The 25,952-nt window shown below is 37.0% G+C and overlaps 2 protein-coding genes and 1 non-coding gene across 8 annotated transcripts in view; 1 reads left to right on the top strand and 2 right to left on the bottom strand.

Annotated features, from left to right (window-relative positions):
• LOC105391821 overlaps window positions 1-2,746 on the bottom strand; it is a 53,225-nt gene extending 50,479 nt beyond the window's left edge. For 2 of the 3 annotated variants that reach the window (XM_048631278.1, XM_048631309.1), the window contains exon 1: window positions 2,354-2,744. The gene's annotated coding sequence lies outside the window, so the exon portion shown is untranslated. Of the gene's footprint in view, window positions 1-2,353 lie in introns of all 3 variants that reach the window. The other variant, XM_048631366.1, reaches the window with a different exon arrangement.
• Window positions 2,747-5,818: 3,072 nt separating this feature from the next.
• Window positions 5,819-5,937, top strand: LOC119692772. Its single transcript, XR_005254360.2, has one exon. It is a non-coding gene; the product is annotated as a 5S ribosomal RNA (ribosomal RNA).
• Window positions 5,938-12,771: 6,834 nt separating this feature from the next.
• LOC105389058 (LIM and SH3 domain protein Lasp) overlaps window positions 12,772-25,952 on the bottom strand; it is a 31,952-nt gene continuing 18,771 nt past the window's right edge. The window contains exons 2-9 of one of the 4 annotated variants that reach the window (XM_048632425.1): window positions 24,890-24,984; window positions 18,397-18,529; window positions 17,732-17,867; window positions 14,821-15,432; window positions 14,193-14,302; window positions 13,573-13,620; window positions 12,990-13,133; window positions 12,772-12,834 (exon numbers count right to left, since the gene is read on the bottom strand). In XM_048632425.1, coding sequence (XP_048488382.1) covers window positions 13,002-13,133; window positions 13,573-13,620; window positions 14,193-14,302; window positions 14,821-15,432; window positions 17,732-17,867; window positions 18,397-18,529; window positions 24,890-24,984 — 1,266 coding nt within the window. In that variant the 3' untranslated portion in view covers window positions 12,772-12,834; window positions 12,990-13,001. Of the gene's footprint in view, window positions 13,134-13,572; window positions 13,621-14,192; window positions 14,303-14,820; window positions 15,433-17,731; window positions 17,868-18,396; window positions 18,530-24,889; window positions 24,985-25,952 lie in introns of all 4 variants that reach the window. The other 3 variants (XM_048632464.1, XM_048632385.1, XM_048632520.1) reach the window with 3 other exon arrangements.

Here is a 25,952-nt window from a genome sequence, read left to right as displayed (position 1 = left end):
TAGTGCCAATTTCTCCATAGTAGGTTAGATCGTAACCAGGGAAATGTTGATCAATTATGCGTCATCTCCATATTAAATTCTTGACAGATGTGTCAAAAGTCAACCAATAACCTATGTTATGCTCTAACCCACTATGGCGAAATTGTCACAAAAGCAGTGAGCTTAACGATTTTGTTATCAAGTGTAACAATGATGTTGATTCTGAAGGCAGAAATTCTAATTTTAACGCTGTCAAACTAAAAAAATTGCTAGCATAAAATGACATTTACGGAAACAATCATAGAGTCGAATTTTAAACAAAGAAATTAAGGTTTTGACGTCTCTAAATTTAAAATTTCCGCCTTCAGAATCGATATCAATATCAATACTAACTTGCGCCAAACATTTAAACCTATTGCTGGCTTGCTTTGACAGTATAGTATCAGATCAAGACGGCAATAGATTTAATTACATTTAAATATTTAGTGCAAGTCATCCTAAAACCAAAGGAAAATTAGTAATTAATGTAATTAGACAACATACACAGCTGTCCAAGTACAGGACCCCGGCTGGAAACCAGTTTGTCGGGCAGCAATCTACTGCAAAATCATTTTATCCATCGCTTATGGAACGTTCGTTGCGGTTCAAGTCCAAGAAATGGTTGATACAATGTACCTATCAGGCAAGATATGGCTAGAATGCATTTCTATGACATAGCATCGCTTGTAAGGAGGATCTAATGATTTCATACAAGGATATCAAGAATGTTATCAGTGTGTGCCTTTTTTCCCAATAAAAATGTTATTTGTGTGTTAATAGAGAAGATAATTAGATATTTTCATTTTTTAAGGACTTAGGACATATAAACACTTTGACGTAGGTTAGTATTGATGGCACTACTTTATTAAACACCTCATTTTCATTTTAGAACTACATGACGTATAGGTACAAAGGGTAGCAAAAGAGATATAGGTAGGTGATAGCAAAAGAGAGTAGGTATACGCTTCACATAAACTTGTGAAAAAATTGTGGTTTGGGTCACGGCCAGGGGAAGCAAGTTTAAAACAACTAAGCTTAAATGCCGTTTTGTTTCTATCTAAAATGAAGGAAAGTTACTTTTTCAGCTAAATAAGCTATCTAAAGCATTTAAGGTACTTCCCATCCACAACTTATTATTTTTTTCCACCCTCGATCTCCATATCAAAGAGTTTGATGTGCTTACAGGAAAAACTGCATTTGTTTTCTTTACTATACTCTGTATGCAGAAGAGTGGGTGAGGTAATCTGAGCCTGAACAAGTTTGCTTAGTTCCGGCTTTAGTGTACAGTGTGACGTCATGTTGGGTAGGCGTGCAACACTACACAGCTCAAGGTTGTATATTGAGAACCACACGGAAAAGTTATCGGTAAGCAATAACTCTCTCAGCACACGCTTGCTTGTGTTGGGGTCCACCAACCCGCACTAGGCCCGCGTGGTGGACTAGGACTAAACCCTTCCTTCATTGGAAGGAGACCACTGGGGCACGCCCAGCAGTGGGGACATGATGAATTGTGATGATGATGCTAATGAATAACTTATTGGGGGGCCCTATTCAGATAGGAACTGATGAAACGAAATTCTTCTTTCAAAGGTACAAAAATACGAAGTCACTGCTGAAGATAGGCATTTTCCAAGACTGAGAGGTTTTGGCCACAACCACTCACCTTGGTAGGTGGGCTGGAGATATGAGTGTATGAGAAAAAAAAACATTTAAGGGTGCATTTTGCGATTGGTGCATTATGGTAAGAAAAATAAAATCGCTAGCTGCGGTGAATTTGCATGTGTGTGTTGCCTGTAAGTACCTATATCGTATTTTAGATTTATCATTATATATCGTTTATTATACTTATATTATATCGGTCTCACAAAACCAGTCCTATCGACAAAGAAAATCTGCCGTAATGATATTGCTACTGAGAGAGGGTCAGGTTTCTTGGCAGCTTACTGTACATAGTACCTATACATCTACTGTGGTAAGGAAGGAAGTAACAATAGAGATATAAGGCATTTGGCATTACATTTCTTACAATTCACAAAACTTAACACTCCCAACAACTTACCTAACTGCGTATATACTGTTTGATATAAAAAAAAAACAATTTAAACATTAAAATCACATTACGCAATCTTTTGTGTGAAAATTTAAGCAGATTATGATCTTTCTCACCAATTACTAAAATGAAGTTATGTAAATTCGTGATTACTTAATTGTTATTTTATATCTGTTGTGACCAGACGGTCGTCAATCAATTAAAAGTGACCTTAACATGCTATAAAAAAACAATCAGACTCTAATAAGAGTTGTAAAAGAGGTAGCCACCAAAAAGTATAGTTACCTTATAAGAACTTAAAACCTTCAAAACACAAGGAACTTTTGCAAAGGTCAACACCTCAGCCCACATTAAAAAAAACTCCTTGAGGCACTGCACACTAGTCCTTTTGTTTAAAGACACTAAAACCACATTCCTTTAAAACCACACAAATAAATTAAAAAGAAAAATCCTTTGCATCCTTGGACTGGCCATATGCTAAACTAAAGTTTTGCTTTTTAAAAAAATTAAATTAAAAACAAAACTAGCACTTTTCCCGCCACGGAGGATTTTCTTCGCGTGTTTCACACTAATTTTGAATTTGGAAGTTCGTTTTCGTTTTAAAATTCGTTGTGGCTCGCATGGCGACCGCGCGTCGTCGGTACGTTTGAAATACTGGCTCTACCAGCCAGTGTCTGCGTCGGCGCCGACCGCAGAGGTCCAATTCTAAAAGGTCGTATATGAATCGATTTTGAACAGAATTATCGACACTACGCTTGAATTCAAAATGAGAATGATGTCAGAAAAGGATATTTTAAGCTTGTTGCGCCATAACGGGGTTTTTTAAAGATGGGAATTATGAAATTAATGGTCTCGATGATATTGGTTCTGTATGGCATAAGGTATTATATGTGCAGCTGTCTGGCGTTGCGTGGTATGCATTTTAAGTTATTGTTCATGGCAGAGCATAGTTAGAATACCAACACGCTATGATGGACATACCTAGCTAGTGTTAATAAGTAGGTACTATATTCATACTGTGATGTATAGACTGATTTTTAGTGAATGAATAATGAGTGAATCTTATAAGATATAATTCATATCTTATAAGCAGAAAAACACGTTCTCTCAATACTCTTATTCAGTAAAATACACTTATTTCTGCAGAGTATCAACATAATACCCTCAGATATTACCATACAAAGATAGACTGTGATATATGGTGTTGCTAATCTGGTAGGTATAGTAACTAATCTGAAAGAGGTTAATTTAAACATAAAATTTTAGTCACCCTCTCTAAAAGTATGGATACATAATTAAGTTAACATTGAATGTACTTCACAAACGAAGTCCTATAAAGTCTTACCCCCTTAAAAAAGCTTAGCTTAAACGTTATATAACTTTTCCATGAATAATTTCTACCTTTTGCGTCCCGAATCGCGATATCGCCTGACGACAATAGATTTCTATTTTGTCTGAATAAAAGAGATTCATCGTAGGCCCTACTCATCCAGCCATAATCTTCATCGGTACAGATCTGATCTACGATAGAAACATACTATAGCTGAAATTGGTGAACAAAATTTTTAGTATTTTAGGAAATATGTTTGACATTAATTTGGAAAACACATTACGTCCATACAAAAGACAACAACGGGATAACAAAACTTTCTTTTTAGTCAATATTTTCGAGCGAGCTCTTTAACCGTTTCCCGTGGGAATTCCCATAGAAATTTAGTATATCGCACATATTTATTGCATTTTATACAATATTTATGAGTAGGTATATTGATATAATTATGAGCTAGATAATAGCGAAGATCGGTTAACTATTGGGGTAGAAAGGCTCTCGAATGAAGTCCACGAACGGCAAGCTAGAGTGGGAGGCCCTATTTTTTAACAAGCAGCTGTGGCGAGGCCTAAAAGTCCAGCAGTTGACGACTATTTACTCATGTTTATTACAACGACATCTAGCGATTTTTTAAAAGTCAGATACAGTTCTCCCATATTATGATATTAATAATGCACATGCAAATCTTCGCAAACTGTCGTATTCCCGGAAACACCCGAATCATTGAATCGTAAGAGCCTTAAACAATACACTTGGATTTTGCACCTTATTAGAAATAGGAGTCAATATCATGTGTCACATAATCGAAAACAATTCGGGCTGTCGGCGGCTGTCACCAATCAGTCAAAGGTCCTTCAGTTCTTGTCAGTCAGTTCTTTGGAATTATATGTATAGAGCTGTTATTACACATCGTTCTTGGTTTTGTTTTCAAATGTGAATTTCATTGCAACTTTAATAAAATTATTTTTGATGACGCCTTATTATGAAACAAATTAAAGAATAAAATATAATGTCACATTCATAGACTTCACTTTGTAAATAAAGCCACACCCAAAAGACCAAGTTTGTAATTTTAATATTAATGTGAAATGATCAGTGCTGTAAATGTGTATGTGTGTGAACTTAGGGACCACATGTTTTTTTGTAGGTTTGGTAACTAAAACATTTAGTAAAAATTGTAACTTAATTTGTAAAACGAATGCTGGCATTTGTAAACAATTAATTCAAAAGTTATTCGACATTAATGTGGTCCCTCAGCACAAAAAAATTATTTCAATTTCTAGAAAAGTATTTAGTTTTGAGGAATCCTTTGTTACTACATAATTAGTAAAAATCATTTAAAGCTGTACCTACACCTCGATCAAAAACATAAATTTACTTTGATTATATCGTATTCCAGTAGCTTTTTTTGGTCTCTGAGGGACCACTTTTTATTGGCTTATAAAATACTAATTATGACATTAAACAACATTAAGATTTTTGCACGCATTAGTAAAAGTTTACATAAATAAATCAATATCTCTTTTAGCACCAAATACACAATTCTACTAAAATTGCATGAAAAAAATGCACTTAACCACTCTAAATACATATAGTTCTCTAACGCTCGGGAATACGACCGTTGCCGAACAATGATGAAGATTTCTATGCGCATTATCAATTTTGGGGAACTGTACGTACCGCAGCTATTCTAACTTAGCTTTTAGTCTAATAAACAGGCAGCGTAAGGACATATTAAGTATCGGATCTAGATACTAGGACCTAGGAAAGTTTCTACACCGTTCGAACAGTGAAAACGTGATGAAAACTTAACGCAAATTAGTTGTCCCATTCACACGACACGAACATCACCTATACACACCCATACCCAAGCCCCGAAAACAAACCCCGGCTGGGAATCTTACCCGGAACCCTCGGCACAACTGATATAGTAAATACCCACTTCGCCATTTGGTCATCGGGAGAGGCGCCACCTAGCGGCACACACACTGCACTGCGTCATAACAATTTAATTTAGTTGTAATCGCTCGAACGATATTCTATTCTATTCTATTCTCTGTGGGGGTAACAGTACCTGCACCTGGCTCTCTCGAATGGAACCTTTGTGCATATCCCCAAGGTCTAAACTGCCTTCCTAAGCTTGGACCATTTCCCACCACGCTGGTCCACTGCGGGTTGGTGGGTTCACATATCTAGATGTGCTAAATCTAGATATGCAGGTTTCCTCACGATGTTTTCCTTCACCGTAAGAGCGATGGTATACATTGTACTTAAATTCAGAAAAGAACTCATTGGTACATGTCAGCGCCGGGATTCGAACCCGCATCTCAGGCGTGAGAAGCGGGCGCTTACCCGACTGAGCTACCACCGCTCCTCGCTCGAACGATAAGAAACTGTATCATTAATTCAGTCTATTCATCGCTAACGTCCATACCATGTTGAATACACCGGTTCTCGTCCGATCACCGAAGTTAAGCAACATCGGGCGTGGTCAGTACTTGGATGGGTGACCGCCTGGGAACACCACGTGTCGTTGGCTTTTTATGTTTTAAAATTTAATAATATAAATGAAAAAATAGTTTGAAAAATACGTTTCTTTCTTATTTTTATGCTACTTTTTAATCTAGTTTTTTTACCAGAGTAATATTCTCAAACACGGTAAACTGTGATTCACGTAAGAGGACCAAAAATAGCGACACAATATTGTCAATAGCAGCTCATGAGACCAATACATGGACATGCTGGCTGAGCACAATTTACTGCCAGGACATAGATTTGACACAAGAATAAATAGCTGTCTGGACCATATCATAACTAACCTAAATCCCACTAAATTTTCTGCTACCATAGCAGTATTAAATACAACAATAACTGACCATAAAATGGTAAGTATTCATATCTACGATAATAAAAAAATATATAAAGCACCTAAAACAAAAACAATTATAAACTATTCAGAGGCTCTAAACACCTTAAAAGATAAAAATATTAATGAAAACTTAATTACAATAGAAGACCCAGATTCCTTAACCTATGAACTAATTACCAAAATAAATGATTCATTAAATGAGAACACAACAGTTATAAAAATTCCTAACTCTAAGAGAATAATAAAACCATGGATAACACCTGGAATTTTAAAGTGCATAAAAAACAGAAACAAATTACAAAAACAATTAAGTATAGACTCATCAAATGATATTCTAAGAATTACATACCGCAGATATAGAAACTTCTGTAATAACCTGATAAAAAAACTTAAGAATAAATATGAAAGTGATCTATTAGATAAAAGTAAAACAAATAATAAAACGTTATGGAACTGTATAAAAAATATAACTAATCTTAAAAAACAAAAAACTATCAATAAAGAACTTATAAATCTAAAACATAATCCTACAGATTCAGCGGAACATGTTAACAGGTATTTTAATAGTATAGGTAAAAAATTAGCTGAAGACACTAGCATGGATCCAAATATTATAGATGACTATTTCACTATGTTACCCTCTTTACCGAACTCTATTGGAATAATTGAACCAGAACCTGCTGAAATCGCAGCTATCATCGTTGGACTGAAGTCGGAATCAGCAGCTGGGTGGGATGACATACCAACCAAATTCCTCAAAATGTCCATTAATGAAATAATTCCCATACTTACACGTCTTTCTACTCTAGTTTTTCAACAAGGAATCTTCCCACAGCTCCTTAAAAGGTCAATAATCCACCCAATCTATAAGAGTGGGGATAGAGACGATATAAGCAATTATAGGCCAATCTCGGTGCTCCCAGTTATATCCAAAATTATGGAAAAATTAATCAACAACCGAATAATAAATTATCTTAACGCTTTTAATATTCTTTCTAATTCTCAATATGGCTTTCGGCAGGGAAAAAGCACTGAGGATGCTATTTTAGAGCTCACTAAAAATATAACTAATTCTATTGATAACAAACGGAAAACTCTTTGCATCTTTTTAGATCTAAAAAAAGCCTTTGATACCGTCTCTGTCCCCATTCTCCTTCGCAAATTGGAAAAGGTGGGCATAAGAGGATCATTCTTCAATTTAATTGCCGACTATCTTAATAATCGCTCACAGCGGGTTAAACTAGACCAGAATACTTTTAGTAGTGACATACTTTCAACAGGCTACGGTGTTCCGCAGGGTAGTGTCCTCGGACCTACCCTGTTTCTTATTTACATTAACGACTTAACAGATCTCAAACTAGCCAACGGACAAGTTATCTCTTATGCAGACGATACTGCGTTATTATTTCAGGATATTGATTGGCCAAGAGTATTCGATAAAGCTGAACGCGGACTGCGTGTAGTTAATACATGGCTAAACACAAATAGTCTCGCCTTAAACACTAGTAAAACTAACTACATTACCTTTTCCATTTATGATTCTATGCAGCCCGATGCTCACCTAACATTAACATCCCATAATTGTTTGTATAACCCAAATCAACAATGTAGCTGTCCTAAAATTGAGCGAGTTGCTTCAACGAAATATTTGGGCGTAATTATTGATAGAAATTTATCTTGGTATCCACAACTAGATGCCGTCGCTAATAGAGCAAGAAAATTGATTTGGCTTTTTAAATACCTTCGCAAAATATCCGACAAGCAACTAATTACATATATTTACACAACCCTTGTTCAGTCTATCCTGCTTTATTGTATAGTCATCTGGGGAGGCACTTTTAAAACTAACTTTATAAGTATCGAACGGGCACAGAGAACTATTTTAAAAGTCATGCTCAAAAAGAACAGAAGATACAGAACGGCACATTTGTATCATGACGCCGATGTGTTAACTGTGAGAAAATTATATATTTTACAGTGCCTCCTTATAACCCACAAAAATACAACAATTGATTTAAATATTCTTCAAAAACGAAACGCATATAGTGTAATTAAACCTAAAACAGTAAGAACAAATTTTGCATCCAAACAATTCTCAGCTCAATCTGTAAACCTGTATAATAAGGTAAATAGAATTCTAAACATTTATTCCCTAACATACCGTGAATGTAAAAGAACTTTAACGATCTGGTTGAAATCCTTAACCTATGAAGAAATAGAAAATTTATTATCTTGAACCATTGTACCTAACATAATTATGAACCTACATACTAGTACTTATTATAAAATTAACTTTATCTAATAATATAGAATAAAACATAACTTAGGTATATTATTCAGAATAACAATGAATCCCTAAAATCACGAACCTAAGTAACAGTTACATCATTAAATTTATTGTTATGAAACCTAAATACCTACTGTTAAAAGTAACAATAAGCCTTTTGTTTATATAATTTTAACTACATAACTAAATTCATACTTTGCTAAATCATGAAATTATTAACGTAAATTCATACTTTGTACCTAGAATACCAACCTTATGTTTATTTAAAATTTTAACTTCTTTGATAATACATGAAATTATTAACGTAAATTCATACTTAGTACCTACAATACCAACCTTATGTTTATTTAAAATGTTAACTTCTTTGATAATACACTCACGGCAGTGAGAGGGTTCCAGTGAGAAAAAGCAGCAAATTGCTCCTAAACGGAAAAAGCTGACTCAGTGAGTCGCCAGAATATTACCAACTAAAAACGTCAATATTGTGATCAAATTCTAAATTTTCTAAGTGGAACTGTCTCTTTGCACGTGAGTTTATAATAATAATATACATATATACCTACTTTTACGGGAAGGAGACCCGTGCCCCAGCAGTGGGGACGTAATGGGTCGTGATGATGATGATACCTACTTTTCACTGTAACTAAATTAAATATAATGAGTTATCATACCTAAAATATTGTAATATGCATAATTTTAACTTCATAAGTAAACAAGAATGTAATATTGGACAATAAGAGCGGGCCTCTTCAAATACAGGTTTATACTTAACTGGAGAGTCCCAAACCCTGTAATGTACCACTTGTTTTTGTGAATAAAGAATTTATTTATTATTTTATTTATTATTATTATACAGTGGTGGATTTTCCGGGCCACATATCATTTATGCGGGTTACTTACCTGAAAGAAAGAAAAAAAACGCCGGTTCTAGTGGAAATAAGGGTCAATTCAGACGTACCACAACCACACCACAGCCACAACCACACCACAACCACGCGATGTGGTCGGGCGTATATTTTGTATTGACAATGAATAATCCAATTCACACGTGCCACATTTTGCCGTTGTTATCGACCACCTGTGTAATACGACCACATCGCAACCACAACGCAACCACATCGCAACGGCAACGCCGCCACGCGGCGGCGGCACCGCGGCAACCTGTTTTCCGTATTAACTGCACACGACGACGTGGTTACCAAAAGCCGCTGTCACACAATTCACACGTAACCACAGCTTGACCACATTTTGTCGCTGCGACGTGGTGTGGTTGTGGTACGTGTGAATTGACACTAAAAATAAGATTCTAGGTTTAAAAAAGAAAATTGTCATGAAAATACTATAGCTCCGGTACAAAAAAGAACGAATGCTTTCAAACGGAAGTTATGATTTTTCTATTGGCGGCGGCGGCAATGCTACAAATCTACATTGTAGTTCTGGGTAAGTAAAAATAGCCAGTTAAAAAAAAACTCACATAAAAATATTGCTTAGTTTTTATTAATTAAAAGGCACTGTAACATTGGACCAGCTTATGTTTAAAAAAATACTGTCGCCATTAATTTATTCATTCATAATATTGTGATGAGGTACATACATACAATTTTGACTAAACCTAAATTATGTTACTGGGTAAAAAAATATGTAATATTACAAAATAGTGAAATTAAAAATATTAAATAAATACTTTCGTAGAAGAACGTAGGTGTTATTTTTAATTATAACACTTAAATTAGGTTTACAAAATAAGTAGACGAATATTAGCATTATGCTAAACTTATATGCAAAATGTACATGAACTTAAAAATGATCTTAATTAAGGGGAAGTGCTCCCCATATTCTATTACTAGTAATACCAAAAATATTAATACCGGAATGAAGAATAAAAATACATTTATAAAGGAATGTTTAAATAATAAGATTTATAAGGTTGTTTACTGTTATATAAGTGTAGTAATGTATTTTGTTAATGCGAAAAAAATAATAAAAAATACCATTTTTTTTACAAAACATAGACATGAAACATAAATGTTAAAATATAAAATAGCCTATTGCTAAAAATATATTTAATATTTATTTACAAGCAAAATTATATGTAAATTACGACCATAACCCTATTATGGTTAAACAGGTACTGTTAATAAAATTGTATGTGCTATAAAACATCATGTATACGGTTGGTAATTAAAAAAAAATATTATTAAACTGCGGAAACAAAATTTGTAAGTAAAGAGTTTTAAAATGAAAAATTATCTCGAATCATAGTAAAATCAAAATCAAATAGTGTATAAATTACAACTCAAACTAAAAGATAAAAATATAATAACACTGTATAAGTTAAGTATACATTTATTACATTATTTAAAAAAAACCTGTCAAATTTTATTTTAATTCAATAGAATTACAGTTTAGTAAGAGGCTAGAATTTAAATTAGGAATGAATTTGCATAAGTTATTTGGTCCTTAAATATTTTATTAGTTAACAATACAGTAAAAAATGAGAGTAGCGCTTCTTTATATAAAAATACATACTTAGTTATTGTAAGCGCAATTTCAATTAGTTTTTTTACATATAAATTTATGGTTAATTGAAAAACTGCCTTCTTATTCATAAAATAAATTTACTGTACTTTTAGCTTCACAATCTGTTAAAAATTAATGGGAAGACAGTTAATTGTTTCATAATAGGGAGCAATACGCAAAGCTCATTCCAGATGTCGCCACTGTAGAGTAAGCCCGATTGGCAACTGAATCAACCAATTAGAACTGGGGAGTTCTAATTGGTTGATTCAGTTGCCATTTTTCTTCCCAATAATGTAATTGGTCAGAACCTTTTGGCATTTCCTTTTAGGCACACTCGATTGTGCTGCAAAAGTTTCACTTAGTTTTCTTCCCCATAAAAAAATAAACTGTTTAATATTTTTTAAGTGCAATAAATCGTGTGTATTAAATTGTCAAGATATTATGTCAAATTACGCCGCATAATTCTATATCATAATTATTTCCCTATCTACTGCCATTTTAAAAGTTTTTTTTCACCACATCAATTTTCGTTTCCTATCCTTCAGGTATGTTTAAGCCGCGATAAAAAAATACCATGGTCTGCCGCCGCTACACGGGTTTGTTATCGTCGTCGATAAACCGTGCCGTGCCGTATTTATGACGAATCGCGATTGTAGTGACATTTATCTACGTCGATAACGAACTCGTGTAGCGGCAGCTAAAATGGGTTTCCGTACTACATTATATAATGGCAAATGAGGACGTTTTATAAAACAGGGTTGCTAGATAGGCTGCATAAATGCTGCAAGAGCGAAATATGAAATAATTTAGTGCCACCATTTTAGATTCATAAGTGCTTAACATTCTTAAGGCACTCAATTTAAATTTAGCAATGTCAAAACAGGAATATATTTCTTCGTTCCAAATTCGACTTTAGGATTCGCAGAGTAAATCTTATTTTACATATTGAAAATTTAAGTTGTCGATGCTAAAATTAAAGGTAGTGCCGTCAAAATCTTTAGGTTGATTTCTTATTCAGTATCCTGTAATTTTTGTGTGAAGAGTACTAAGTATACATGATTATTATTGGTAATAATATACACAGCTCGGACCTATTGCTTCTAGATTTAATAATTATACTAGACCAACCACTATACAAATAAATTATGAAAACTGCTGATCCCATCTCGAAAATAACAAAGGAAAGTAACTTAGGACCCTGAAATTTCTCCCGTACATCAGTAAATATGATCTTAATTTTTAGGGTTTTATCTTGTAAACAAACATTTACAAATGTCAGTTTTGACCCACCTAGACCAGTCAGAACTTTAAACTTTACATTGAAAATAAAAATCGTAGAAGTCGATTTGTAAATGTAGATAGGTGTTGTAAGCATACTTATGCATTTTTGTTTATTAATTATTAACTCGCTGAAGTAGACTTCTATAATTTTTATTGGCAGTGTGAACTCTACTCTAGCTTCACACTATTGCTCTTCCCGCCCAAGTTCGCTCTATCTGCCCCAGTGTCGCTCCATCTGGTCTAGTTTTGCTCCATCTGCCATAGCGTTGCATATGTATGGTCTAGTGTCACTTTAAACGCTGTTGTGTCGCTCTATCTGGTCTAGTGTTGCTCTTTGTAGTCTAGTGTAGCTCTACTGGTCTAGTATCGCTCTATCTGGTCTAGTGTTACTTTAACTGCTCTAGTGTAGCTTTATCTGCCCTAGTGTCGCTGTATCTGGTCTAGTGTCGCCCTATCTTGTCTAGTGTTGTTCTGCCCTAGTGTCGCCATATCTTGCCTATATTGTTGTTCTGCCTTAGTGTCGCTGTATCTGCTATGGTGTCGTATTATCTTGTCTACTATTGTTTTGCCCTAGTTTCGCTCTATCTGCCTTAGTGACGCTGTATCTGCCCTAGTGTCGCCGTATCTTGTCTAAGTGTCGCCCCATCTAGTGTTGCTGCACCTCGACGTAGTTGGCGGGCAGCATGCCGGTGCGGCCGGTGCGCAGGACCTGCCCCGTCATCCAGCCGGAGTCTATCGACGTCACGTTGGAGATCAGGTCGCCTTCGCGGAATGATACCTGGGAGAAAAAGTAAATGGGAGACTGAATAAATGGTAAGCTTTTCGCGACAGCTTTGGAGTTGTAGCGACACATGTTATAGTCACGTTTTGCAATGTACGCTTTCTAGTAACTTCCAGTAGCGAACAATGCGCAGACGCTATTCGTCTCGCGCCCGTCACTTAGACAACATACTTGTAAAATGTAATTGTGGAAATTCAGTAAATAGTTTGGCCTCAAGAATCCAGCATTCGTCATTTACCACATGTTACCCCTAAAGAGTGTTACCTGTGCGTATTTCGGGACAAAAAATTGCCTAACACTTTGATGGAATCGGACCAGTTTCGGAGCTAATTTAATGCAAATTCTATTTGTCTTTATTAACCGACTTCAAAAAAAGGTGGAGGTTCTCAATTCGTCGGGATAACTTGTAAGTAACTTCTTGTAAAAGGGTTCTTACCTCATCGCTATCGTTGGCTTCGTAGTCATACATCGCTACGTATACTCTCTGAAAAGGTAAAGAAAAAATACAATTATTTATTAGTAATCATAATAAATAAAACAGTCTAGGTGAAGTAACTGACAAAAAGGGCTTTATTTACTCTACTTTCAAACTTGCTATTACAAGCCCAACAATGTACCTAGCCAATTTTCAAGCAGCACTTTCATGATATATTTTTTTAAATTAGTGTAATAACCTAATGACATAATTCAAATATAATATTAATAACTGTGTAGTTCGTATTACCACAGTATTATAGCGAATTTTATTTGGAGAATTGTAGGTTTACCAGTACATGTACGCGCTAGTATTGCCACACGTTCTTTAAAAAGTAACTTTCGAAATTATTGCTTTACTGCCACCTGTCGATGCTTTTCGGTACCTCTTTGCATTATCTATAACTTGACTAAGAACTTAGAAGTTGACGCGCATTGAGGATAGATGTCGCCACATAACATTTCTTCGTTAATAATTGCCAGACAAGGAAATTTTTAGCGTTTCTTACTTTCCTGTTATGTTTTTTTTTTTCAATTGGCGGCGCTAGTGAGTCTTTGTTTTTACCTTAAGATCAAACATACCTGGCTAGCGCTGTTGGCGTTGTTGTGTGGTGGCGGTTCGTCGACCAGAGGATCGAGGTCGTGGACTCGCCCGATGGAACGCGACTGCTGCTGGATGGGCTGGTGGGTGCCTAGGGAAACGAAATATATAATTTATTAGAAGCGGGTTGTGGTTCATTTCTGTATGAAATCTGTCAGAGATTTCAGAAAAAAACTTAAGTAATACGGTAGTTAGAGAAAGAGCGTAATTTGTAAAAGTAGAAAATGATATCGTACATTTCAAAGAGCGGGGCAAATTGCCATACAAAACGCCCAATGTACTTTCAACTGTTTGGTAAAAAGGACCAACACCCACAATAGCAGATTTCATGAAACCGACACAAAACATGAAAATGAAACATTGAAAACACAAAGTAAGCTTAAACAAACCATAAACTGAATACGGAAAGCATCTTTGATTTTGGCTACCGTCCTAGTAAAATTACCCCGCTTTATTCGAATAGGTAGAAGGTACCTTGTGTACCTACCATGAAAGTGTAAAATACTTGATTCAACTCCTGCGTTACTTGCTAATTAATAATTACTTTTTTTCTTTAACTACATCTTAAAGATCCTTTCCGCACCGCCAAAAAACAAACAAAAGCCTTACCGTTCCCTTTCTTCCCATCACTAGTGCTGTTATAAATTAGCGTGGTGCTAGCCCTCTGGGTATTGACCGGCGCCCGCGGCCCATCACTCAACGGGTCGTAATCCTGGATTCTGCCAATCTTCTGCTGTTGACCTACCCCAAAGTTCTGCTGTTGGTACTGCCCATACGAGTACTTATAATCATCGTACTGTTGCGTCTGCGCAGCGTATTGGGTAGGGGGTGGGGCGTAGTTGGAGTTTACTGGCGCGGGATTGGAGTATTGCGCGGGCGGGTTCGGGAATTGATTCTGATTGGCCGGCTGGTATGCCGCGTGCGGCGGCGGACTCGCGTATTGGGGAGGGGTGGGGTATTGTGGCGTGTGATTGGATGAGTTGGAATACTGGGTTGGGTACTGTTGTTGTGTGTAGTTGTAGTCAGTGTCGTATTTCTGTTGTTGTTTGTAGTATTCCTGGTTTTGTTGCGGTCTGGGCGGTTGGTGTTGTTGTTGTTGGGTTGGTTGGGGGGTTTGGTAGTGGGTTTTCTGGGGTAGGTTGGGAGGGGGGACGTTGGCAGAGAGCATTTCCGAGGCGTAGTTGTCGATTTGCTGATGGTAGTTGTCCGTTGAGGTGACGTCTGTGATGATGATGATGAAGATGATGAGGTGCAGCCAACAGCAAAACATGGGTGGAGACAAACAAACATGTATTAGTTGACGAACATAAATTATGATGGATGATGATGGAACACATAAAATGGGTACAAATGGAACCGTAAATAACTTACCACCAATATTTAAAGCGATGAAGTTTTGATTCGAATTCCTTTTGACACAACTTGTATGAATTTGACAAGATATGTTACTTTCAGCTATAGTTGAACCAATTTTGGGTCGCAATTAAAAGTGGTGGTAAGGTAAAGGTATTTCAAACACATCTCGATAAGTACATGATTTTTTCGCTCTACTTGGTGAAATTAGATATTTATGTAGAAAAATGTGTTTGGAATAGGTTGAGACATGGATTATCAAAACAAAAACGTCTAGCCAGAAGTAATATAAATATAAATAAATATAAATATGTAGGGACATCTCACACACGGCCATCCGACCCCAAGCTAGGCAGAACCTGTGTTATGGGTGTCGGACAGCTGATATATCTACACAAATACATAGATAGATAGATACTAAATATAAATATCAACACCCAAGACCCGAGTACAAATATCTGTCTTTAAACAAATATCTGCCCCAGCCGGGAATCGAACCCGGGACCTTCGGCATAGCAGTCAGGGCCACTAACCACTACGCCATTCGACCGTCAAGTAATATAGGTAATCTGGTTAAAATCTACTAAACTTATGTTGAAACTTTCAACTGGAAGACATTATTGAAGAAGCATATTACTTCTGAACAAACAGTTGATCGCATTAGCGTATTTTAACATAAACAATAACACAACATATACACACATAATATACCAAGCGCCAATTTATATTTAAAATGTGGCAACATAAAGTGAAACCATCCAAGATTCGAATTTCAAGTTATTTCAGAAATAAGTAATGTTTGCGGTAAGTTCTCAAAATATGTGTCAGCAAGTGTGTTTGTTTGCAATGTTGCAACTCAATTAAATGCAATCTGAGAATTTTAAATGTAATACTAGTGAAGAAACATCCATTTCATAAATATGATTACTTCAGTGTACAGGAATTTTGAAAGGATTAAGTAAAAATAATAATTTTACTAACCAGTCATTAACAACTAACTACTAACAATTTTTTATATACAACTTACTACGAAATATATTTTTCTTTTGTTATAAAAAGCTTTTTCGCTGAAATCTAATTCACCGCAGCGGTAAAATAGAGTATTTAGCCATAACATTTAACTTTCTACCAATTTCTACCATATCGCATCTGTTGGCAACACCACGATAAAAAATGATTGACCATAAAGTCACGTTTCGTCCCTGCTTTATTATAAAAAAACATTATTTGTAATGTTCCCAGAACCGGTTTAAAGAACAATGATGCGAAAATGTATCAAAATGTACACAATACACTATCACTGTAACGAATTACATTGTATCCAAATTGTATTGTACCTTGGATGTTATCTATCGAATGAGTTTGTAAAAATGTGTAATTTAGTTATATATTATCTTTTATCCGATCAATATAATCTCTAAGGGGCATAATATAATCCTATATTTTTTATCTATTACGTGAATGAGAATGGATTAGATGCCTTTATTATACAAACGGAAAATCGGAAAGCTTCGTGAAATGCGTGAGTAATCACGACCCCATTAGGTACCTCCCCACTTCTGGGGCACGGGTTTCCTTCAAATGGAGAAAGTGATTAGGCCTAGTCCACCACGCTGGCCTAGTGCGGGTAGGTGGATCGTGGACCCCAACACAAGAAAGCTTCTAGCTGGACTGTGAACGCTTCTAGCTCGCCTACGGACGCTTCTACCTCGCCTACGGACGCTGTCTGATACTGACCGACAATCTCGCCATTCTCTCTATCACTGAAGCTAGCTCGAATACAGACGCCTCATTATCATCAGCTATATCATCAGACTGACCGACAATCTCGCCTTTCTCTCTATCACTGAAGCTCTCTAGTCGAGCTCATTATCATCAGGTATATCCTCATACTGACCAACAATCTCGCCATTCTCTCTATCACTGAAGCTAGCTCGACTACAGACGCCTCATTATCATCAGCTATATCATCATACTGACCGACAATCTCGCCGTTCTACATCATACTGACCGACAATCTCGCCGTTCTACATCATACTGACCGACAATCTCGCCGTTCTACATCATACTGACCGACAATCTTGCCGTTCTACATCATACTGACCGACAATCTTGCCGTTCTACATCATACTGACCGACAATCTCCCCATTCTCGTGTGATACTGACCGACAATCTCGCCGTTCTCGTTGATCTGGCGCTGGCGCTCCATGTGCGCCTTCTTCTCGAGGTCGCCGTGGTACGCCACGTTGCTGATGATCTTCGTGTTGGCCTTGATGCGCAGCGTCTCGGGGTCGTCGGCCACCTGGAGATTACAGATGGGGTGGTGGTTAATAGGTTGTATAGGTTCAAGTACTGTAAGTCAGTGCCGCCGGTGCTGCAGTAATTGTTATTTTGATTCAATGTTTACATCCATAGAGGCTTTTGCAAAGTTAATGACTTTAAACCCAGTAAGAGATGTGATGTCAAATCTGTGCGAACTTTTCCTTTCCCTAATACTAAAAGTTAGTCTCCATTTGATTATTTAAAATTACACACTAAAAAGACAGTGACAGAAATACTCGCATCTCAAAAGCCAGAAAGGGATGTCATACCTGTGTGAACTGCCTCCTGAACTTTTCGAACTCCCCTGACGCTACCATTTTAATTCCTTGACATTTCACACTTAAACGACATCATCAGCCCTAAAGCCAGATAGAGACAACGATACCTGTGTGAACTTCCCCTCGGATTGCCTCTTAGCCTGCTACTCTGCGTTCGGCTACCAATTCCATTCCTTCATAGGCAGTGACAGCAATACACGGACCGCTAAAGCGAGAAAGAGACAACTCTACCTGTGTGAACTTCCCCTTGGACCTCTCGAAGTCGGCGTGGTACTTAACGTTGCTCTGCAGCTTGGTGTTCTCGGCTATCCGCTTCAGTTCCGGTGTTTCAGCCATTGTCGTGTGTTTCGCTTTGGGCACGTGCCTGCGGATGGGAGAGTTGAGGGTTGAATGAAATGGTGACATACTGCATATAAATAAATAAGTAAGATCATCATCATCTGTCAATAATCATTCACTGCTAGACTGCTGCCTCTCTCAAGGAGCGCCACAGCACTCGGTTCTCGGCCTTTCTCATCCAGCCAATACCGGCTCAGGTCGTCAGTCGGTGCCTGTTCGAGGGCTCCAATCGAGAACTCCTGTACCACAACGGTTATCGGTTCTTAGGCAGATATTATGTCCAGTCCACTGGCACTTCACCTTGCATATTTTGATAGCTATTTATTTATTTACTATCGGATTTGGATCGGCAGTGTTTAATGTTTAGCACTAAAAAAGTTCCACTTACAAAATGTCGACAACAAAGTCTGAATTTTTAAAACATTTAATTTAGAATTTGATCAAAATATAAACTTTTAGTCTTTTCCGTTTAGAAGTAATTTGGTGCTATTGTCACTGGAACATTTCTCTCCAGTGTATTTTACTCTGCCACCAACACGAATATCGCGTGAGTTGGTGTAAGTATTTAATCGGTTTCGCCTGTAAATTGCGCATTGCGCAATTATTTATTTGACAACATCGTAAATTAATGATCTTCCGAAGATTATCAGAGCAGCATCCTGTAGATTCCATATTTTGGCGCAATGGTTAGTGTCTCTGACTTCTCTTCCAAAAGATCCGGGTTCGAGTTTGGGATCTAAATTGAAATTTTATGATATTATGGCAATAAACCTCTAATCTTGGAGGAGGCCCATGTACTGCAGTGGACTATATTTTTATAGGCAGTGTGTTTGTGTTTTTAATTAATCAAATAACATAACAATTTTATGCGTTTAATTCGCAAAAAAACATGCCATTATCCTGTTAGCTTAAACATCGCTATTATTAGAACAATCTCCACCCAATTTATCCACCTCAAAGTCTTCAAAGCAACATTCTATTACAATGGTGTATTTTCTCACAAACACCAATTTACATAAAACAATGCCCTACACCCGGTATTGTGTTCTGTGACCTTGGCCGTAAAGTACGTTTTTGCTTATTCGAAACGTGACTTTTGTTATTAGGTAACGTACATCGGACGTGCCTTTAGTATAATATAATGTTTGGGAATGTTGTGTCTGCTTACGGTTCTACCTTTTTTGGCCTAACATTTATTTGCCTAATCTCGTATTGCATAGTGACGTTTGGTCAAAGTCTCGTTTCGCCGAAAATCGTATGGCATAAATCTCGTTTAGTAAAAAGTCATATATATATTTTATATAATAATTTAATAATTTATTTATTGAATTCTTTAAAGTACAGTTTTAAATACGTGCACAATGATAGTTAAATAGTTTGTTAGTTTATTTTAACTTAATTAAAACAACTATGGTTAATGTTGGAATTATTTTAAAAATGTACATAAGCTGATTAAGGATTAGCTGTCGTCCTAGATAGGTTTACACAAAACCTGTATTAAGGAACAACAGGCAGGAAGAATAACAAGGAATTGTACATTAATTTACAGTTACATTATTGATTTTTACAATTATAATTATGATTAATATTATATTATTAAATTCAATTCAAATTCATTTAAAAGTATCGTTAAATTTATAAAATAAAAAAGCATGCAAGGATGTGTATAAATGTGTGTGTGTGTGTGTGTGTGTGTATGTGTGTGTGTATATGTGTGTGAGCGTGTGTATATAAGATAACTGCCTCTGTGGTCTAGTGGTAGAAGCTTCGCTTCATGACCCAGAGGTCCCGGGTTCGATTCCCGGGTGGGACCATCAATTTGTGTTTCTAAATTGTGGTTCCAAGTTTGGTTAGGACATAGAAGGCTGATCACCTGATGTCCGAAACAGTGAAACGATCCATGCTGTCGGATGGGCATGTAAAGCAGTCAGTCCTGCGCCTATCTCTCTCCAGTCGTGTCGGTCAATCCGTCCCATTGGGTTATGAGAGTGATGGAACAGAGAGTACTCCTGTGTACTGCGCACACACTTGGGCACTATAATCTACTCCTGCGTAGATGGCTGATCTCAATTGAGATTGGCCGCCGTGGTCGAAATTCGGCTAGGAGGACATTATAAGATAAAAGTGTATATTTATATATTTGTCCACTTGTATCGATAATTTTGATCATGCAATGTTGTGATTTTCGGGATGTAGGAGAGAATACCATAATTTGTAAATTTTACTACATACCTACTTTATAATTATATTATTTATTAAGATAATAATTAGGAGAAACAAGACTTATTTGTTACAAGATAGTGCCAAAAGAGTTTTAGGCGAAACGAGTCTTTCGCCACATAAGAATTGGCAAAGAGATTATTCGGCCCAAAAAGTTTAGACCATACGAGTTATGCGAAACGAGTTTTGGGTAATTAAGATTAGGCGAGATGAGGGGAACCCCTGCTTACACTTAGTACACGGGGGTCAATCTATATGACGAAAAACTAAGATTCGGAGCGCTGCCGCTGCTGAGCGGGCCACGACTCTATCTCATTATTAAACGTGCCGATTGCACAACAGCTCTCGTTCGTTCGTATCAAGTTAGCATACAGAGTAAACCTCCAGAATACAGAAGCCAAAAAAACATACGATAAGGACAGACGATTCGTATTTCTTATGACAATCCTACCGAAAAAGAGTAATGAAAGTAGATACATTTTATTATACTAATACTTTCATCACTGTAACTTTTCCATCCTGTCTAGTCCCACAAAACACGTATAAAACAACAAGTCATCCTACAAACAGAATAGCTAATTGCGACCGCGACTAATCGAACTAAGCTATAATAAAAGATGTCAGCCAATTAACAAAACACGGTTATGTTATGAGTAAATATGGTAAAAGCCAATGAAAATACAACTGTAAATAATACTAATCTTCACTCTCCAACACGAAGCCTCATGAATGTAGCTAAGCCTAATACTATGTAAGTATTTTTGTCTGGCATTGATTTAACTGGTGTCATCATCATCGTCAGCTAACGAAGACGGTGCACGGTATGTGCCTACCGAGTGACGTATGAAGGTAAGCATGTATTCATTTATGTATTAATTCGTACCTATAATTCAATAAATAATAATAATAAGCGTCCACCTATCGGTATGCTACGTATCGCATCAAACGGATTGTGGAGAAATGGCGTCGGCAATGCCGATGCCGACTTGAATGAGTTCTAAAGAAAGAATGCTGAATACGCTGCGTCCGTTGCGGCACGCGCTTACGCACACATAGACAGGTAAATGTCACTTTCACTGCGCGCGTCGGTGTGTGCGTGAGGTGTGACGTCACCTTGGGCGACCCGCATACCTGGGCCCCAAGTCTGCTAAAGAATGGCGGCACAGTTGTGTGTCGGCAGCATGGGTTTCGCACTGTAGGTATTCATTATCTGCGTTTTAGGAAACATTTATTGCATCTTTTTTAAAGAACTAACGTTAATAAACAGTAATAAGTGTTAAGTGTTTCATATTGCACTACTGGGAGTCACTAACCAAGAGAAAACAGATACCGAAAGTCGAAAAACCATTCAGACGACACAGCATTGAGCCGCCATTCATTAGCAGACTTGAGGCCCTGGCCAATAGGGATGGGAATAGATAGAGGTGTGTGGAAATAAAAGTGGCGAAAAAAAAATACGGAGGTGTCCAACAAAACTGTTTTTTGGACGTGTTTACGTATAGGAGTTTTATTTATGATCTGATTAAATGATTACGTAATTTACATAATTATCTATAAAGTCATGAAAACTGAAATGGATTCTAAGTCATTGTTTAAGCCGGCTTATTTAAGCACAAACTTTTATAAGAGATAATCAACCATTTGTTATAATAATAAATATATAAAGACAAAATAAGAAGATTTCGGGAAAGCACGGAAAATGGGGAGAAGAAATAGGGAAATAAACTAAAATTAATAAGATGCCGATGTAACTATTTTAAGCCTAACTTACTTAAGTACTTTTCGATTTTATGCTTATTATTGTATAACTACTATATTTATGGGACTATAGGTCTAAAATATATTACCTAGTTATGTTTACAGATAAATTATGTATGACTGTTTGTCTCTAAGTAAATAAATAAAAATAAATAAAGAAACTCTTAAAGCATCATTATAATCATCATTCGTTGGCTGATAAGTTGTTTCATCGTTTAATTATTTAGATAGATAGATAGATAGAGTACTCTTTATTTGTACACCAAGAAATGATTAACAATTTTACATAGACACTTAACTAGGGTACAAAAGGCGGTCTTATCGCTTATAGCGATCTCTTCCAGACAACCTTTGGATGGATGGACTAGAGATATAAAAGGGGTACAGTGTACTTACTCAAGGAATATAGTATAATTTAAGTTTTATTATATATTTATCCACCGTGGTAGGTACATCTCTATTAATCCTTTATGTATTTAGGTCTTACGTAATGCCTAGGAATGCAGATTATTTCGCGTTTTATGCGAAGGTCAAAGATGAGTGTGACACATTGTGATTAAATCAATAATTTAATATATCAGTGGCTCTATTTTAAAGTTGTTTTGTATATTTGCCAATGTAACAAAACAAGTTTTTAAAAGTCATTTTGGCTCATTGTGTAGATTCCTATGTATATTATTTCATTCAACGTTATTCATTAATATATTTCAAATCCTACACTCAATGATATATTTTTTTACATTTTCCGTGGACAATTGGATATCCTCATGCTCTACATGAGGCAAAACGAGGTTTTTAAGTGTTCTAACACAGCTACTGACGAACACACAGACACAAAAACCTACACCTCTAGCAAAATATCTGACCACAGACCTGTATTTGAATTAGTGGTGGGAAAAACGGCTACATTTTGATAACACGCTACAGACGCTAGGTTACACATTTATAGCAGGTTATTTAATCCGCTACGTTATAACGATATTGAAGAGCAAAAAAAAATTGATGAAAAAAAAAATTGATAAAAAAAAATTGATGAAAAAACCAATGAACTTTCCTTCATACTTTACAGGCTTAGGACTGTCTATAATGGCACATCACTGTTTCTCTTCATTTTTATGAATTATTGTCAAACGTTCTTTAATTGCAATAACTATTTACACAAAACACTTTAAAACCACAAAGTAATATCCTTTCAATGTTTCATCCACTTACGAAAACACACGTAAAGTAAAGATAGGTAAATTGTCCAGTCAAAGTTCAATCACACACAATCACAAAACATTTAAAATACGAAATTATCCTCAGAACCAAATTGTCCGTTAGAAAGTACCTATTTACACTTACACAAACACTATTTATTTTCAATATTACACTAAACCTAAATAAACACTATACCTATTTTAATACGTTACTATTTAAACTATTTATTATTATTATGTATATTAACAAATATTTATTTACAGCACGCAAATGCAACAAAACAAACAACGCGATCGTAATTCGTAACGTTGCGCGAGGCACAATTAGCATAGCGGCCACCCGTGGCCGTTGCCAAATCGCGACTGCGGAGCTAATTTCAGCAGATAGCGGAGCGCTATTGCGTAGTGAAGCTTGTAGCTTCGCAGCGTCTCGCTCTCTCACACGCGAGTCGCGCGACGTTGCACCGTTGAGAGAGCGTGACGCTACAAAGCAAGTGAATATCGCCTGCGCGGTTATCGCGCGCCACGTCTCGCGGCTGCGAGAAATAGCGGAGCCGCTCCGCTATTTCTAGCAGTAGCGTCGTGGCAACGGCCGCGGGCAGACGCTGTCCAATTTTGCGAGCTAAGATCGCGAGGGCGCGTCGCGTTATAATTATAGCAGCATTTGCGCGTTCATAAAGCGAATGCTATTCGTTGCGAGCAAATCACTTGCTATGTTTTTTAGCTATATGTTATATTAACCTCCACTAATTTGAATAGACAACGCTTGTCTCATTCCTTGTATAGAAACCAAGCGTGCCATTATTTTTATACCTACTGTCACGTCAGTCACGTCACTTGAACGATTTAGTTTAGGAACGTCCCTAATGACACTGCGCTAAAGGAAGATAATTTCACTCCCTTTTTACACGCGAAGTACATGCACTTGCGTTGTCTACTCAAATACAGGTCTGTGTATCTGACTACCAATCACTTTATCGACATCATCAAAGGTTACCGTAGAGAATGCTACTAGTATTAAAGTTCACCTTATGATAAATATTATTTTAATAAAAACACCTCTCTTTTCTACCCGGCTGGTTTAAAAGGGTTCTCAGGATTCGCAGTAGGGCAGCTTCCCGTAACCCTTGTAGGTCCGTATGTTGAGCGTCATGACAAATATACGTACGGACAGACATAAAAACCTACAACACCTCTCTTTTACTTACGATTCGCAGTAGGGCAGCTTCCCGTAACCCTTGTAGGTCCGCATGTTGAGCGTCATGCCGCACTCCTGGCACTTGAAGCAGCCCTTGTGCCACGTCTGAAACAGGGAGACATGACAGGTGAGTAACATAGTAATAGGGCCAAGCAACCCGCTTTTTTAAACTACGTGATATATTTAAATACATTCTACAGGCACTATACCGTCAGCCAGACATAAGTCTGACATCAGGGATTCATGGAGGAGTGGATCTAGCCGCTGAAGCTAACGCCGCAGTACTCGAGCCAGTAGCCGAGTATAAGGGCCAGTTGAAAACCAGCGCTGTGGCCTGATTGTACATAGGCTCCGCAGCACATCATGAGCTGGTGCATTTTTGGCGCTTTGCTTGACAGCAACCTATTGTGTTAGTGTTTGTTTAGTATTGTATTCTCGGGTATTGGGAGCAACACAACACAATCATTTAACACCCAATGTTTGTGTTGTGTTGGGTGATATCTCATCATTAAGGCATCCATCTTCCAGTCTTGGGGGAGGCTTGCAGTGGATTTATGTACGTGCATGAGTGCGTATTAGATGTGTGGATTTTAGGCGTTCCGCTCACTGCTATAGTCGAGGCGGAGTCGACACGGCGTCGCGATAGAGTCGTGACGGCTTTAAAGCGCAGGGAATCATTCCTCATTTAGAATGACCCGCTCTCGCCTCGCCTTCACCTCACTCGCGCCTCCGACTCGACTATAGCAGTGAGCGGCGAACTGGGCTCGCATATAGATAACATAGAGAAGGCGCTTCTTTGTCGCCACCGCCGCGACGCTGCCTCGACTCTCATGCAGTGGGCGGATCGCCTTAATATACGTACTCCTGAATACCCTACTTATGACGGTATATTGTGGAAAAACTGCCACGAATGGCAATGAAACCTACCTATTAGGACGTAAGGTTCTAAGCACCGCCTATTAGTAAAGCAGCCATTACTGCCTCGATATGGTTTTATAGCTTTGTAATAAGTTAATAGTGTTTCTTTCTATTTCCGTTTTGTACTCCCTATAAGGGGCATACAGAGGCTGAGG

The sequence above is a fragment of the Plutella xylostella genome, chromosome 2 (assembly GCF_932276165.1).
Source record: "Plutella xylostella chromosome 2, ilPluXylo3.1, whole genome shotgun sequence".
NCBI lineage: Eukaryota > Metazoa > Arthropoda > Insecta > Lepidoptera > Plutellidae > Plutella > Plutella xylostella.
This window is presented reverse-complemented; position numbering and strand designations above follow the sequence as displayed.